The sequence below is a fragment of the Nicotiana attenuata genome, unplaced genomic scaffold (genome assembly GCF_001879085.1).
Source record: "Nicotiana attenuata strain UT unplaced genomic scaffold, NIATTr2, whole genome shotgun sequence".
Classification (NCBI taxonomy): Eukaryota; Viridiplantae; Streptophyta; class Magnoliopsida; order Solanales; family Solanaceae; genus Nicotiana; species Nicotiana attenuata.
In genome coordinates, this window is record NW_017672066.1 from 168956 (window position 1) to 186760 (window position 17805).

The following is a 17805-nucleotide window of genomic DNA, read 5'->3' on the forward strand; positions in this document are numbered from 1 at the left end:
GATAGTTTTTTAATTTAGCAAGTGAATGCTCGTGTACTTTTAAAGATATAAGGAATAAAATAAAGTCCTTTTATTTTTATCTTATTTCTTGTTTAAATGATGAGTTGATTTTATCATTTGAAAGTTATCAAAAACTTCAAATGCTTGTGTCTGAATGAACAGGAGATGTCCTCTTCAAGAACACCGTAAAAATAAGAGGTCCCTCTCTTATAAAACTCTTATAGTAAAGGGTTGATTCCGGAAGAATTTGTGTGCGGAATCAAAAGTTATCGGATGAAGATATACCCGAAGCTTTAATAAATTAAAAGGAATATATTTCACAACACTTAAGCAAAAAATTCTATATTTATCTATGTTCCAAACTTAGTGAAAAGTTTGGCATAATTACCAGATATAAAAATAGGAGAAGAAGTTAAACATCATCGCTGCCAGAACCTGAAGGGATAGATGGGTCTATATTTTCCCCGGTCGAAGGAGGAGGATCTACTACCAGTTCGGGGCCTGGACCTTCATCATCATTTTCTTCAATCTCCCCTTCGGTTCTCGAGTACTCGGAACTGGTGCTCGAAGAGTCGGTTGCAGTGGGCCGAGCATGAAGATTTTCTCGAGCAGTTAGCTCCAGTTCTCGGGCCTTGACGATGCAATCTTCAATGTCGACGATGCCCGCTTTGATCTCTTCCAAGGTTTTCTACTCATATGATATATAACATAAGTCTTCTCAAATACGAGAGAATCTTCTTAATACTGGAGTTTTTCTTTAATTCTATCAACTTCGTCCTGAAGGCCATCCCTTTCGGATCTCATGGCGCCCTAGGCGAGTATCAAGTTCAATAGTTGTAGATAAATGGTCCAATTTTGCTCCATGATTCTCTTAAACCTCTCCTCCATTTTGGCCCTCTTCTCCTGGGAAACATTTGCTTCCTTGGTTTTGGAGGTCAGCTCTGACTTTAGGTTATTTATTTGATCCTCCGAGGCCGACTCACGCTCGGCAGCAGTAAGCTCAGCGTCATGTAACTCGGCCCAGTTATCCTTGGCCTCTTGAAGTTTTTCGTGCAATTGAGCAACTTCTTGAATATATGCTATTTTCTCTTGCTCACTCTGCTGCAACTGAGACTCGAGCTCACCCATGCAGCTTTTGCCTCCAGAATTGGGAGGCATGCAGTAAGTTGGTTCCTTTCGACCAACAGTTGATCCCGCTCGGAAGAGAGTCCTTTCTTATCGAGGATCAATCTCTGCAAGCATTCGGAAGCGAGAAAGTTGGCCTATAAAAAGAGTATCAAGGTTAGGATTCCCATTACAGCAAGTGAATGGAAAAGAGGTGATAAGAAAACAAGTACGGCACCACTGTCGCGTTGTGCATGGCATTATGTAACAAGCATTATCCCGAAAGGGAGCATATTTTCTTCCAATCTTTTTCTGAAGCCAGCGACTTCAGATAATTCACAAGCTCCACTAGCTTGGATAATAGATGACACTCCTTCAAAATCGAAAGAGTAGCACTTCTCCTCGCTCGAGGATCTAGGGAAGAGGTGAATAATTGTACCCCAAATTTCCATTGTCGGGAGACTGGGGAGGAAAAGCACCCATTTCTCGAACATCTGTTGCCGGTGGAGGAGATGCAGTTGGTTCTGGTGGTGAAGCTGCAGCTGGTGTTGAGGAGCGTGAAGTTGTTGGTGTGGAAGGATGAGAAGCAACTGCGATAGAGGCAGTGCTGATTGTTGTTTGCTCCTTGGTCGAAGGCAGATGAAGCCCAGGGTCCGAACTCCTTGGAACAGAGGTAGCAATGGGGATTGGAAATCGAGAATCGACTTTACCCGTCAAGTCCATCTCGCCCCAAAGTACTTGGGTTTCTCCTGTGGGCGGGTTTTGAAGCTCCTTTGGCTGAGAATCCGGGTGAGCTGATTCCAATCTTTTCCTCTTTTGAAGCGAAGCCTCTCCATCACTAGCACCCTCCTAGCCTTTTCGGGGTCAGCTAAGACGTCGACCTTAGGAAAGGTGATAAAGCCCCGCAGAATTCCTGAATCGAACAAAAAGCAGAGTTAGCAACTTTTTTATGAAGTTACATGTGTTCGTACAAAGATAAAAGGAAGAAGAACTTAGGTTATCGTGATTTTTGGCCTTCCACCCGTATTTGAGGGCCATCTCCTTCCATCGACGGGATTTTGGTGGTGTGATTTTCAGAATTTTTTGGACCCACTGGTCCAAACCTTGGACTCGTGGTGACTCCTATCGGGTAGCTGGAGCAAAAGAAGTAAGAAGATCATCAACAACGGAAAACAATCTTTTCACGAAGGAAGGAAATGAATCGAAAACTTACGAAAACGATTCAACGACTCAGGAAAATACGGAGTTGTGGCTGGATGATGTCCTTGGTAGCGATGATGACGAATCGCTCCATCGCGTGGTGGCAGTATTTGCTGAAATTTATTACTCTCCCACAGAAAATTTTGGGAGAGTAAAGATTCATCATGTATGCAAGGATTAGGGTTTTCCCGAACTTCGTGCACGTTTGGCGAAGGCAAGCCCCCGTTCGCCATATAGATAGGCCTACTTGTACTAAGCAGACCCGGTACTGGTGGTAAAACCCCAAAACTACGGGGTCGAGCTCTTCATTCGAGCCAGGGAGAATGAACCCAAGATAAAGGGATACGTATTAACATACGTAAAACCCTCATTGGTGAAGGTAACCCGCTCTTATATGTTCGGAGCGAGGATTTTAAGATTAGGGCAGTTGCAGTCCTCCTTCACAGTTAGGATACCAGAAGGGTGAATGGAGGAATAGCCTTCTCTTGGAAGTCATTAGCAGTACTGAGGTGTTTTGGTATGATGGTGCTTACAATGGGAGGTTTAGAATCAACATCAGTTTCTTTGTCCTTGTTTCTCTTTGGGCCTTCACCGAAGAGGAGACCAAAGTTTCCAAAAAGATCAGTGAAAGAAGCCATGGTAATAATGGGTCAGAAAAAACTTCTGTTAAGAGCGGTGAAGAAGATGGAAAACTTTCTAAGCTAATGCAGAGTAAGTATAGAGAAGAAGAAGGACTTATGAAAACTAAAACTTTGGATGTAAAGAAGTAAAGTAATGAGTAGAAGTAAAGATATAGACGATAAAAATCATGGTCATGATTGCCTCGATAACCGGCAAAAGTATTTGCTGAATCATGGGGCAACACGTGTTTGGGGTATTAAATGCGAGAAGACGTGCCTCCTTAAAAGTGTCAGAGACCTTTCAGGAGCTTTTTTGCCAAGAAAGGGATCTTCACCAACTTCCCGGTAACACAAAGACATGTCACCAGAAAGCAGGGAGACTATCTATATGGGGTAAAATTAGTTTATAATAAATGATCGAATAATAGCATGACACATGGAACCGAAGACAGGTAAAAGACGAGTCAAGTAACAATCAGTACCGGATACGACAACTGCAATCAACATTGGGTAAATTCCGAAGAGAGCATGTTCAACGGGAATAGATCAAAAATTTGTCATCAGATAGTATTCAACGAGAGAACATTCTCTAATATTAATGAGCAACTGTTATAGAGAATATTTACATTTATGGTCTGTCGTTAAATATTCATCAAAGACTCATTTATTATCATTTAAGTGAGGCTTGCTCTTAGAATCTTGTTTCCCCAGGTATAACTATATATAGCAGGCTCAACAACCATTGTAACGAAGGAGATTCTTGGAGAAACATATGTTATGTTTTGCTTTCGCTCTCAATTAAATAACATTATTTGTTCTTTATCATTGCTTTTATTTTGTCCTCGGAGACATTGCGCTCGGAGCCAAGCTTGTCATCCTCTTTAATTTCAATTGCTAAGCCTCATTTTCAATCTTATTACTTTATCATTTTTGGATCAAACTAGTTTGCTTGTCTATAACCACCTAACAAATTTAACTGCATCGTTTTACGGGTAAACAATTACCAATAAGAATTCTTTATCATTTTCAAATTAGATCTTGTTCAACTAACTTGTACATGTGCACTGATTAATAAAGATTCCAACTTTCGCATTGCAAATCCCACACAACATTCTTGGTGTTACTACTCGGTATAGCAATCTCTTTACTGTTACACAATAGTATTAGCATACTCATTGTTGCAGTTACATTTCATTCTTTCCATCAGACAATCAACCATTCAATTCAAGATCCATAAGATGAAGTAAGAATATCGCTTTCAAGTAGAAATCATTAAAGGAAAAAGAAATTCAAGTGGCAGCAGGGAGCAGAATAGTTCCATGGATTTATACTTAAGAGTGAAGCTAGGCTTTTGTATCAGATCAGTTTGGTTCTACTCAACCCTATCTTTGCTTCAGGTTTGAGTTTAAGTTATTGCAACGTGCAAATTTTCTCTACTGTACCTCCCAATTCTAATCCTTAATAAAGGTCAACAAAAAGACCAGTGAAGTACTGAAACAAGTAGATAGTCCAGATAAATTGCTTGTTCCTAAATATAAGGCCAAACCTTTTGACTAAAAACTTATCTTGTAGAGACAAGAGGGGGAGCCTTATTATTTTTTGGATTAATATAAAGGGGGGAGGATTGATTTTTAAATAACACTTAGCACACACTTGCACTAACATCGTTCACTGCATAATCAACAAACATTTGGAAAAACAAAATGGGAGAGGAGGGAAGTTACCAAAAAAGACTGTATCCTATGATATTTACATGAAACCAAATATTTAACCGTAAAAGTCACATAAGTATACATATAATTAATTATAGTTAGGTGATTAAAGTTTATCTCGAAGATACATGGTATGCACTATTAATGATTTGATGCAAACAGCGGTAATTGTATTACAACTACATTCCGATTTCATTGTAGCATACTTCGTGAGAATTCCTATAGTCAATCCCCAACTTGCTTAGGATTTTTTTTTTTTAATTGCGCAGCCAATATATGATCTATAGATTTACAGCTATCTATCTTTTTACTCTTCTCCTGGAGCCAGCTCGTGTTGGGCTTAAACGGCCTAATGACACTCTTAACATGGTGTGATATTGTCCGCTTTGGGCCAAGCCCGCACGATTTTTCCCAAAAGGCCTCACACCATTAAGATATCCCTACACCTTATATGTAGACTCCCAATCTTTTCAGCTACCAATGTGGTACTTTGTTCGCACACCCAACAATCTCCCCCTCGAACTAAGTTCCACGTGGCCCATTACCACGATCCACGGGTCAATTTTCGAGATTACTGTGTGTCACCCACATTGTTAGAGTATTATGGCAACCGAAGCCCGCAACTAGCTTCTTCTTGTGTGCGTGCCGCCCCGCACCATCACTCCGCCATCTCCATACTCGTCTCGTTGAACCTGGGCTCTGATACCAGTTGTTGGGCTAAACTAGCCCAAATACACTCTTAATATCCATTTTACTGCATCCCAATGTTCTTTTCCAGGATTGGAAATGAATCTGCTAACAGTGCCAACGGCATGTGCAATATCTGGTCTAGTGCAAACCATAGCATACATCAAGCTACCAACGGTAGAAGAGTAAGGAATACGAGACATCTCCTTTTTCTCTTCATCAGTAGATGGACTCTGACTAATACTCAATTTGAAGTGTTTAGCAAGAGGAGTACTAACCACTTTTGCATCTGTCATATTGAACCTCTTGAGTACCTTCTCAATGTATTGCTTTTGGGACAGAAATAACTCATTTCTATCTCTGTGTCGGTGGATTTGAATGCCCAAGATTTTCTTTGCTGGCCCCAAGTCCTTCATCGCAAACGATTTGCTCAACTGCTTCTTAAGGACTGCAATTCTGGATTTATTCTTTCCAACAATAAGCATGTCATCCACATAAAGCAATAAAATAATAAAATCATCATCAGAGAACTTCTGGAAGAATACACAGTGGTCTGAAGAAGTTTTCTTGTACCCTTGTTCTTCAATGACAGATTCAAACTTCAAATACCATTGCCTTGGAGCTTGTTTCAATCCATACAGGCTCTTTTTCAATTTGCAGACATAATTTTCTTTTCCCTTAGTTACAAAACCCTCAGGTTGCTCCATATAAATCTCCTCATCTAAATCACCATGAAGAAAAGCAGTCTTGACATCCATCTGCTCAACCTCTAAATCTAGACTTGCGGCTAAGCCTAGAACCACACGAATAGAAGACATCTTCACAACAGGGGAGAAAATTTCATCAAAGTCAACTCCCTTCTTCTGGCCAAAACCTTTAACAACTAACCTCGCCTTGTATCTAGGCGCAGAGGTATGGTTATCTTGCTTTATTCTGAATATCCATTTGTTAGATAAAGCTCTCTTACCTTTCGGCAATTTCACTAACTCATATGTGCCATTCTCATGGAGTGACTTCATCTCATCTTCCATCGCTTCGATCCAATGATCTTTGTGATTATCTTGCATGGCTTCATCATAATTCTCAGGTTCTCCCATGTCAGTCAAAAGTACATACTCATCAGGAGGATAGCGCATGGATTTTTGCTTCTCCCTTGTAGATCTTCTAAGAGAGGTTTCAGGAGCATTCGTAGTAGTTACCTGTGCAGGAATTGGTTGCTGATCAACCACAACTTCATCAACTGGAGCATCCATAACATCTACACCATGATGATCATTTTGATCTTGATCACTATCTCCATCATTGTCTTGGGTTCCTTCATGTGCAATAGGTGCCTTAGCAATTGAAACTGGATCAATATCAACTAAGCTCTCATTACTCTGAGAATCTATCTTCTCAGCTTTGTCAATATCTTCAATAGTTTGGTCTTCAAAGAATATTGCATCACGACTTCTAATAAGTTTATTATCAATTGGATCATAAAAACGATACCCAAACTCATCTTGACCATAACCGATAAAGATGCACTGCTTAGTTTTGACATCCAGTTTCGATCTCTCATCTTTAGGAATATGCACACAAGCTTTACACCCAAAAACTCTCAGGTGATCATAAGAAACATCTTTGGCAAACCAAACTCTGTCTGGGACATCACCATCCAAAGCAACAGCAGGAGACAAATTGATAACATAGGCAACAGTGTTAAGTGCTTCCGCCCAAAATGTATTTGGAAGTTTAGCCTCTGAAAGTAAGCATCTAACTCTCTCAACTAGAGTTCTATTCATCCTCTCTGCCAAACCGTTCAATTGAGGCGTCTTGGGCGGAGTTTTCTGATGACGAATTCCTTGTTCCTTGCAATAGTTATCAAAGGGACCACAATATTCACCACCATTGTCAGTGCGAATACATTTTAATTTCTTCCCCGTCTGTCTCTCAGCTAAGGCCTGAAATTCCTTAAACACGCCAAGTGCTTGATCTTTAGATTTCAAAGGATACACCCAGAGCTTACGAGAATGATCATCAATGAAGGTCACAAAGTAAAGTGCACCACCTTTTGACTTTACTTTAAAAGGACCACACAAATCAGAGTGTACTAGCTCTAATAAATCGGGCTTTCTTGAGGGAGGATGGCTATGAAAGGAAACCCTTTTCTGTTTGCCAGCTAAACAATGTATGCACCTTTGCAGCTTTGCTTGTTTTACTCCAGAAAGCAAACTTTTCTTAGCCAAACACGTAATCCCTCTCTCACTCATATGACTCAATCTTCGATGCCACAATTCTGACAAACTATCACTTTCCACCAGATTTATTGAGTCATTAAGAATAGAGCCTTGTGTCACATATAATTGACCAGACTTGACTCCTCGAGCCACTACTAACGAGCTCTTGGTGAGCTTCCATTGGCCGTTAAAGAGAGCATTATGGTAACCTTCATCGTCTAATCTTCCTGCGGAGATCAAATTGAAAGGAAAGTCTGGAGAATGCTTCACATCTTGAGAAACTAACGTTGAACCATTATTAGTTTTCAAACAAACTGTGCCAACACCAAACACCTTAACTTCACTGGCATTGCCCATCTTTAACACTCCAGAATCAACATGAGTATAAGATGAGAAAAAATCTTTTCTTGGTGTGACATTTGAGGTAGCTCCAGAATCTACTATCCAGCTCGTCTCATGGGATACCAAATTGATGACGTTTTCATCATAAGCAAAAAGAAGGTCATCTTGAACAATAGCAGCAACATTGTTCTCGTTATTTTCAACTTTCTTTCCTTCTCTAGTGTCTTGATTCAACTTGCGGCAAAACCTTTTGATGTGTCCTTTCTTGCCACAGTGGTTGCATGTAACATTATAGTATTTGGACCTTGACTTACTTCTACTTTTACCTCTATTCCTTGAGCCTCTTGTTCTATCTCTCCCCCGGTCTTCTGTAACCAAGATATCTGCTTGTGAGGATGAACCCTGTGATTTTCTCCTTACTTCCTCGTTCAACACACCACTCTTGGCATATTCCATGGTCACCTTACCTCCAGGAGCTGAATTTGTCAAAGAAACACGAAGAGTTTTCCAAGAGTCTGGCAGAGTATTAAGAAGTTAAAGTCCTTGTATCTCATCATCAAAATTAACCCCCATTCCAGATAGCTGATCAAGGACGCCCTGAAAATCATTTATGTGATCAAGGATAGGGCTGCCTTCCTTGTATTTAAAGGTCATCAATTGCTTTAGCAGAAACAATTTGTTGTTCCCGGTTTTTGAAGCATAAAGAGTCTCTAGCTTTTCCCACAATGATCTCGCATGTATCTCGTTCACAATATGGTTGCGAACATTATCTTCAACCCATTGCCGTATATATCCACATACTTGTTGGTGCTCGAAATCCCAATCTTCATCGGATACTCTCGGGTTTATGAGCTGAAAAAACAGGTAGATGCATCTTCTTCACAAACAACAAGTCTTTCATCTTGCTTCTCCAAACATTATAATTTCTCTCATTTAAACATACCATCTTGCTCATATTCGCCTCCATTCCGTAATAACCCGGATAAATAACCAAGGCTCTGATACCACTGTTATGTCGAGGAAGAGGCAAATTCGAAAATAAAGAAGATAGAGAACACCAAATTTTAACGTGGAAAACCCTTCAAATCGAAGGTAAAAACCACGGGATCACAAAGATCCAAAAAACTCCACTATAACAATAAGAGGGTTACAAAAGTTCTCCAAATTGGCTACACAATAAGCGCCAAACACGGAGCAACAATAGCAACAAGAGCAACAACTAATCAATTGAAGAAAGAGTATAATCCACAAAACGAAGCTGCTGTTCGAGGCTCGAAATTAGATGCTACGAGCCTTCAAATCCGATTTCCGCCATTCAAATCCAAGACCAAGATGTTACGAACACTCAGTCAAAATTTAAGCCCGATCCAACGGTTAACGAATCGGAAAACGTAATTTGAAGTTGGCTAGTCGGAATAAAAATCTGCAGCAAAACAAAATTTCTGCCTTCACAAGGTAGGGATAATTTCTGTGTACATATTACCATCCCCAATCCCCAAACCCCACTATGTTGTGGTTGTTGTAAGTCTTCAACTGGCGAGAGTACGTGCGAATTACAAAAATATTGTACTATATGGGAAACTGTTTTGCCTTTAAATAGGATAAACTAGCCTATTCCGCAAGAGATGCAGAAAGATTGACTGCAAAGGAAGAATGAGCTGTCCTTTGTACAGAGGCCCCAATGCCATGCACATGTATCCTTCAGAATCTCGTTTTTTCCGCTACTCTTCCTTAGTTTCTTTATAAAGCAGAATTACACAATTTATGTGGCTCTTCTGCGTGAACCGTGACACATTAGAATAATATTGACTGAAAGACCTAAGTAGTAAGGCCATTCTTGTCTGTTTGCCCATAACTCATTAAACATTTCCTGAAGGACATAGATAGAGCAAAAGCATGAGGCACAGTATAAACACGGGAAGCAAAGGAAGATCATATGGATTTCTGCTGTTGCTCGCGTTTAGTGCTGCCGTTTTTGGAGTTATGACTCTCCACAAGCTCAGGGACAGGCGCATCTGCAGCCTCTTTGTCAAGGAGAAAGATCGCGAGCTCAACGCTCTTCAACTCCTCTTGCAGGTCTCTCTCTCTCTCTCAATCAATCAAAGATGAACGCTTGTCCATGGCTAACGTCTATTTACATGATGTTTGATATATATCACTCAGTCTTCACTTCTTCACTAAGAAATGAAACTAAAATCTTACGGTGTATTTTCACTGGTAAATAACATCAGGAATCAGCAGTTCAGTACTTCTCAATGAACAAGTACACAGTAAAAAAACGGTTTTATCTAACAACTTTTCAGCAAAATCTGATGTTAAATTAACTCAGGTGACAACACAGACTGGATCTGGATGTTAAATCAATTCTTGAATGAATAGAAGTGCATTTTAATTCTTTTGGCAAGGGAAAAGATGGATGACAAAATTCTAATTCTATCGTGTTAATAGTTGTACAGAGTAATCTATGATCAATAAAGTTCTTCAAACTATGACATACCACAAGCATAATGCAGTTACCAAGCTAGGTTGTGGACCTTCGTTACTCGCTGACCCCATCCGTGACCAGTAGAGTTCTTTAATGAGACAAATAACAATCGTTATATCTTCTGCCATTGGCATAACTTTCGAGTTTATTATGCTACCCAAGCTAACATTTTATTCTTCACCTGTGTGACAGAAAGAAATTGAACAGGCAAAAGAAGCCAGAAGGCAAATAGAGGACATGAAATCCAACATACACTTGCTTCGTACGCAGAAAATGGATCTCGACAGTAGGATCTTGGAGATGAAGTCGACAATCTCTTTCCTTAAAGAAGAACAAAGAACAATAGAAGCTGCTCTTAAGGAAAAGCAGGGTGAAATTAAGATCCTTCAGGAAAAACACATTGAAACACAGTCAAATGATTCCCAAGTTACATTACTTTCTGAAACCTTGAGACTGAAAGAGGCTGAAATTGAGGATTTAAAACACCGACTGGAATTATCACCTGTAAAGGTCTGGTCAGTAAATGCAGAGGACCCATCAAATCCTGCAACAAATTTCACCACCGAGGCAGCTGTACATGATGGTAGAAGAGGAAGTGAAGAGTTGCATGAATCCATCAAAAGTGAAGATCAGAAAAATTCAGCAGAAGATATAGACAGCAGTGTCAATGAATCTGCCCATAAGAGAAATGAGGAATTCACCGGGAATGTTGATGACACAGGAAAAGATGGAGAGAGATTTGAAAACGCGAACGGCAAAACTGGAGAAGAGCAGTCTCAGCAGCTGAACACTTCTCAACAAGATGTTCCAGGAAACAGCACCATTTCTCACATTAATGAAGGACAAAAAGAGAATGCTAACAGTTATAAGAATGAGAAAGAATCTTATCTAGACAAGAAAAGGTACACTAATGACAATGCATCTAAGGAAACTGAGGATGATAAAAATCAAGTGCAAAACCAAAGCAAAGAATTTGGAGTGAATGATAAAGGTGTGATGAAGTTAGAAATGCAAGAGAATTCAATGAGCAGAGGAACATCAAGAGTGAACAAGGACCACATAAGGAAAAAAAGAGCGAAGAGACGGCAAACAATTGCTAAGCGCCAGGCAGATGAAAGTGGCATGCATCCTGAAAGTCGTGGAATTGCAAGCATGAGAAACAGAAAATTCTTGAAAGTAAAAATGGGAACTGAAAGGATCGAGAGGGCTGGAGGCAGTACACTGGAAATAATGGGCCGTCAGAAAGACAAGGACATGGGCATGGACGTGAGGAACAAACCAGATGAGAAAGTTCATGGGATAGAAATGACCAATAAAGTTCAACAAGGTAAACATTCGGAGGCACAAATCACTAACCAGAAAAGGCCAGAACAAGGAGTAAAATCAGATAGAGGGAAACACAGAATGCAAGATGTTAGCACAAATCATGATGACAGTCCACCAGGTAGGACATGGCCAAACCCTAACAATTTTGCAGATGCAGAGGAAAGGACTCGAGTCATGAATCCTGATGCAACTCAGAAGACTGAGGAAGGGTATAAAAGAAAAGTCAGTAACACAGAAACTGAGCTGCTTCAGAGTTCTCGAGAAGACAGTAGCATCTCACAAGAGGCCAGAAATCAAAAACCAGATGAAATAGTACAATCAGAGGAAATAGACAGTAGCATCTCACAAGAGGCTAGAAATCAAAAACCAGATGAAATAGTACAATCAGAGGAAATAACCAGCACCATCAGAGAAGATACAGAGCTAGGGCAAACTCACAATCTTCCAAATTCTTCTGAATATGCGACTGCTGCTGAAAGGGGTGCCAAAGAAGATGACAACCAAGAGGTTGACTATTATCAAGAAACAGAAGAAGAAGTAGATCATTCTGGAGGATTACAAGATGCCAGAAATAAAAAACCAGATAACACTGCACAACCGGAAGGAATAAACGACACTATCAGAGAAGATAGAGAACAAAAGCATGCAAACAATCTACATGCAAAAACTGCTAACTTTAAAGTTGACAGTGGTCAGGACATAGAAGAAGAGACAGACAGTACTACAGGCTCTGCTGCCAGCTTGGGAGAGGATGGAGACAACAACGACAAGCCTGAATTTTAGTCTAACAGCAGTGCTAGAAAATGCTAATGATGTGCTTCATTTAGAAGTCGATCACAGAAAGTGTCATGTTTAAGGTTAGCTTAGGGAAACACTTCCACTCTGCCCTCTTGGAGCTGTAAAGTTTAAGCATTTGTAGCTTCTATTCACTAATAACTTTATGTCTCTTCAAACAACCCCATGTCCGCAACCCACACACCCACCCTCCCAACATAAACACACACAAAAAAAGAACTCATTCCCTCCTAATTAGATATTGGAAAAGGAACACCAGAAAAGCATAAACATGGATAAAATAGGGCAAAAGAAAGGAAACAAGCCTCCTTGTGTTCACTGGGTAATGACACAAAATCAAGGCATTTAACTTTTAGAGCCATGGTTTTAGATGATGAAGGATAGATTTAGAGCATTTCCCGAGTAAATTAAGCTTTCTCATACTGTAGACTACTAAGTAATAAGAATAAAGATCTAAACAAGAACCCTTATGAGTGTCTCATCACCGTCATTGAATACATCACTTGATAGGAAGTTGTGGAGGTCGAGCATTAAGGTTTTAGGTTAGGAGGTAGTTGAGTCTTGTCATACTAATACCTTTGTGAGACTAGTCTGGTAGGGTTTTTGTCTAAGATAGCTAGTGTCAATGCTGTATTTTCAGTGCAGGACATATTTGCTACCTATCGGTTTTGCTTTGCATCTTTCTTCCGGATTTTATGTTGTTCCTATTTTTCTTATGATTTTCTTATGATTTATGTGATGATACTAACATTGTCTACCTTTGTCTTTTTGTTCTCTTGAGCCGAGGGTCTTTCGGAAACAGCCTCTCTATCCCTACGGGGTAGGGGTAAGGTCTGCGTACTACCCTCCCCAGGCCCCACTAGTGGGATTTCACTGGGTTGTTGTTGTTGTTGTTGTTGTTGTATCTGTTGTCTGAAGACATGTTATGTAGTTAAACCCCATTGATACTACTTTGTAATTTGTTTACGATTGACAATACCTCCAGATCACTGGACGTTCAAAATTTGCATGATAGTTAGGCTATGGGATCTTGAAATGGATATACAGAATTTAGACAACGCATAAGCAAGATGAAGAAAGCTAAGAGAAGCAAACGGGCAGAAACCACTCCATATATCTTGATAATATAAGGAGATACTGAACTGATAATGGTGATACAACCAACTTTGTTCGCGACTTACTGGCTCAAAAACTCTCAGTGTCATTTGTAACAATAGAAAGAAACCAATATAAAGAAAAGAAAGGAACTTATGTCATTCCACCAATTGGATTATTAGAGAGAAACCCTCGGACCTGGGACTTGAAAAATTCCCAGTCTTGGAATAACGCCTTGAAATTCAAACCTTACTGTGCCGCTTGAACCAATTTCTGAAAATATAAGAAATAAATAGCATATAATTGTCATTACTTACGATCAAAGAAGGCGCCACTTCCTATCCCAATTTATAACACTCATTCTACTTTGGGCGATTCCAACAACATTCTGCTAATAGCACTACTTTATACACCTTTCACAAGTATCAAGAAATCAAATTCAGTTAACAAAACAAATGTAAAATTTGACATAAGTTTTTCTTAATAATCAAACTAACAAGTTAAATTATGACTTAGACTGTAGATCTAGTCAAATAATGTTTCATTAAATACAACAGCGGTAATCAAAGTCGGTTTAGCATTATATGATAGGAAACTTTTGTCCCTACCCAATTATCTATCATAAATTGTGACTTCAGTTATATCTTCGCTATACAAGTATAAATTCAACTAGAATGTGACACTGTTCTTCAATTTCTTCAGTTTATTTGGTATATTCATTAACCAAAAAGTAAGAATTCATTTTCCACAAGATAGCATTTCCAATCACATCTTATAATCTTATTTCATAGTACCAACCAAAGAAACCCCAATTCAACCAAGTCGGACCTTGTGGCATCTCACGCATTTCAGAAATCGTTCTACATAACCTTATCAAAGCAAATACACTTGGAAACTCAATAATAGGGTCTGATAAAAATATTAAAAACGTGATTACTTGAATAGGCAACATAATCTACAACAAGAGTATTTAGCTAATAGCTTGAATAAGAATCATATATTGATCTCTGTTAACTTTTACTTTTCTCTCCTGCAAACTGAAACCTCCCTATCTTTCCTCACTTTTCCCTCAACACACTTGGATTGAATAACTTTGAAAGAAATAGCAAATGGAAGCTCACAAACTGTTCTGTCACTTTCTTTAATCCTAAATTCTATCTATATTTCTCAAGGTGGGGCTTTCTCTCTTCCCACTATGGTCTGTAAACTTCTTCGATGCATGGGAATCTTTCCCAGAATAGTTGCATTAAACTTGATTATATTTGATGTTAGTGATCAACTGATCAAAAAAAAAAAGAGAGGCATTTGATATTAGTCATCACTCATAAGCTCTACTAAAAGATTGATCACTAATTGAGTAAAACATTAGCAAGACATGTATTTCACTAATGACCAATGGAAAGCATCTATTTAGTACCATTCATAGAAACACTGCTTTTCAGGGAATTGTTATTGTTTTCTAACATTAAAAACATATACACCAAGCAACGTTTCAAATTCTAAACTTGTTACTAAACGGCCCTAAATCTTTCTTTTTTTTTTTGCTACTGGTCCACACTGTTAGTATTTGCAAGAAGTAATTGGATAGAACATTCCTTTTGTTCTCGTTCAGTTAATAACTGAAATTCAAACTAGAATGATCATTCAAATGCAAGTCTTCCTCTTTTGTTCCCTTTTTTTGATACATCAGCTGAAAGCCATTCCTTAAGAAGCACCATGTTAAAAGAAAATCAAAGTCAAACAGGACTAATTTACTTTCTGAGAACTGAGATGAAAGTTGAGAGGAACAAATTTAACATTAAAAATGACAATAAGATCTACCTGATAAAAAAATGAAAATAATATCTACGCTGGCCAGTACACCACCATCATCAGGGAAAAAAAAGAATCTAAGGTCACTGCTTTCAGGAAGCACTAAACAAGAAAATGCAGGATTCTGTTTTCCTCAACACTTGGATGAACAGTTCAAATGTTGATTAATCAAATAATCAACAGTATGAGATTTCCATGTATGGTCTTCAATCAATAATGCCCATATTATATAGCTCCACATAAGTATAGGAAAGTAAGCTACTACAGTCTATGACTTCATCTTTTCCTTAAATCATTTTTTAATGAACTGGGCTTAAAAGCTCTATCATTTGCAAATTGAACAGGTCCGTGTGATTGGAAGCAACATTACTCCTACAGGAGATTTGATTATCTCCAATTCTTGGAATAGGTGTAAAAACTGAAATGTAAAAGCACCAATCAGTGTTCAGGATTTCGAAGGAACACGTGAGTACCTCTTCTTTGTTCTTCTTGCCTCCGGTGAAGAGCTTGTATCCACCATAGAAAAGCAAGCCCCATCCAGACAAAGATACAATCACAAACTGCAAGTTCCAGACATATAAATTTGATATTTCAACTAATATCAAAAGCCTCGAAAGCATGTCCTATTGAGCAACAAAAAAGAGACAACTAATTCTGCAAACGGGAATTGTCAGCTAAGAGTGATAGAATATTACTCTTTATCTTCTGGAATTATATTTTTTCTTCATCTCTACTAAGAAGCCATTTGGCACAAATATCTAGTGATGATTTAGGGAAATAGGAATATAGGCAACACTTTGAACTTTGCATTTTTAATTATATTTTCAAACCAATCAATATCCATGTTACAAACACCAAACTTGCACAATCATTAGTTTATTTAAGCTCCAGATATTGTACTCCTGATGAACACAAAATAACAAAAATGTACCCTAGAACTAAAGCATCAAATTAGATAACTCACATGTTCTTCTTTCCATTGTGCAGGATTCATAGGTTCTTTCCAGCAATTGACCTTAGGTGGCCCGTGATGATCTGAAAATACATCCATTTTTTCAATACTATCAGTCACCATCACACACACATGCATAGATACACATAAGTGGTACAATATAATGATATATTCAGGTATCAGCATCTTTACATTTAATTCATTCCAAAGTTACTGAGCCACATCAGAGAAATGATTGAATCGATCTAAAATGTTTTGGAAAAAGAGGAAATGTGAGATTAGTACCAGCAGCGCCGGCAAGGCCGCGGCGCTGAGCAAGAGAAGCTGGTTGAGTCGTAGAGCTTGAGATGGGGAAGCGCGTGAAGGTTGCGGCTCGACGAGCCGTCATCGCTGCCAATGAAGTTGCCATGGCTTTCAGCTTTCTTCAGCTCTCAGTTGTCTCAAATGGAAGCTGCGGACATACGGTGGTTAAAATGGATTTATCGACCAACGCTTAGAATTCGGCCCAAACGCCTTGCTTTTCAATTTATTTTGCTTTTCCCTTTTCACTTTACTAGTAGTCGTAAGCGGTCAATATTAAAAAAATATTAGTTAAATTAAATTATGATTGGGCTTGTTTGATCCTATTAGATCGTATTGCTTTAATAAAATTCAATTGTCATCTTGTTTGTCAATACGATATACCCAATAATGAAATCTCTATTAAATCAAAGGTACCTATATAGTCAGTGAATAACTTTTTTGTTCTATATTTTTCTTTATTATGTTAGTCAATGTTTAGTATTCGCTTTCTTTATGTAATATATGAGAAGATATTCAATTTATTACTGTTGAATTTTTTATTTTTTTTAAATTTTATTCTGTTCTTAATAATATTATCTAAATTTTAATGAATAAAATCTCTGTTAAACTAACGGGACTTATACAGGCAGCGCATCGAATAACGTTTTTGTTATGTATTTTTCTTTATTATATCATCCAATATTTAATATTATTACATTGTTAATAGAATTTTTAGCATATTACTCTATTTAATATTTTTCTCTGAAAGTTTTTTTTATTTAAAACTCCAACTTGAAACTACTCCCCAATTTGAATTGGTAATTTATTATTTTTTTAATTTCATTTTTTATTTAAAATTATTTTAAAACTCCAAGTTGAAACTACTCCCCGATTTGAATGGGTAGTTTTTCTTCTCTTTTTTCGTTTTTTTTGATAGCTAATCTTTTTTTTTGCTTTTTTATTTTAAAATAATTTAAAAACTCCAACTTGAAACTACTCCCACCCAATTTGAATGAGAAGTTATTTTTTCATATATTTATACTTTCATATTTTTTTATTATAGTTAATTATAAGATATCTATATTTATTAATTTAAATAAAGTGAGTGTGTGTGTGTGTGTGTGTGTATATATATATATATATATATATATATATATATATATATATATATAAA

At 38.1% G+C, this 17805-nt stretch overlaps 2 protein-coding genes across 3 annotated transcripts; one reads left to right on the top strand and one right to left on the bottom strand.

Moving 5' to 3' along the window:
• The first annotated feature begins 9637 nt into the window (after positions 1-9637).
• On the top strand, positions 9638-13336 carry LOC109211638. The gene is made up of 2 exons (XM_019375188.1): positions 9638-9960; positions 10562-13336. The coding sequence occupies exons 1-2, from the start codon at positions 9781-9783 to the stop codon at positions 12476-12478; spliced, it is 2097 nt and encodes a 698-aa protein (XP_019230733.1). The 5' UTR covers positions 9638-9780; the 3' UTR covers positions 12479-13336.
• A 235-nt stretch (positions 13337-13571) lies between these two features.
• On the bottom strand, positions 13572-16877 carry LOC109211639. Of its 2 annotated transcripts, none has more exons than XM_019375190.1 (4): positions 16635-16870; positions 16362-16432; positions 15871-15957; positions 13572-13858 (listed from the first exon to the last, which is right to left on the bottom strand). In XM_019375190.1, exons 1-4 carry the CDS (start codon positions 16756-16758, stop codon positions 13835-13837), a joined length of 306 nt encoding a protein of 101 aa, XP_019230735.1. In that variant the 5' UTR covers positions 16759-16870; the 3' UTR covers positions 13572-13834. The 2 variants fall into 2 exon arrangements, with proteins under 2 accessions (XP_019230735.1, XP_019230734.1); XM_019375189.1 differs by lacking the exon at positions 13572-13858 and adding an exon at positions 15005-15288 and having other exon boundaries at positions 16635-16877.
• Positions 16878-17805: the final 928 nt, after the last annotated feature.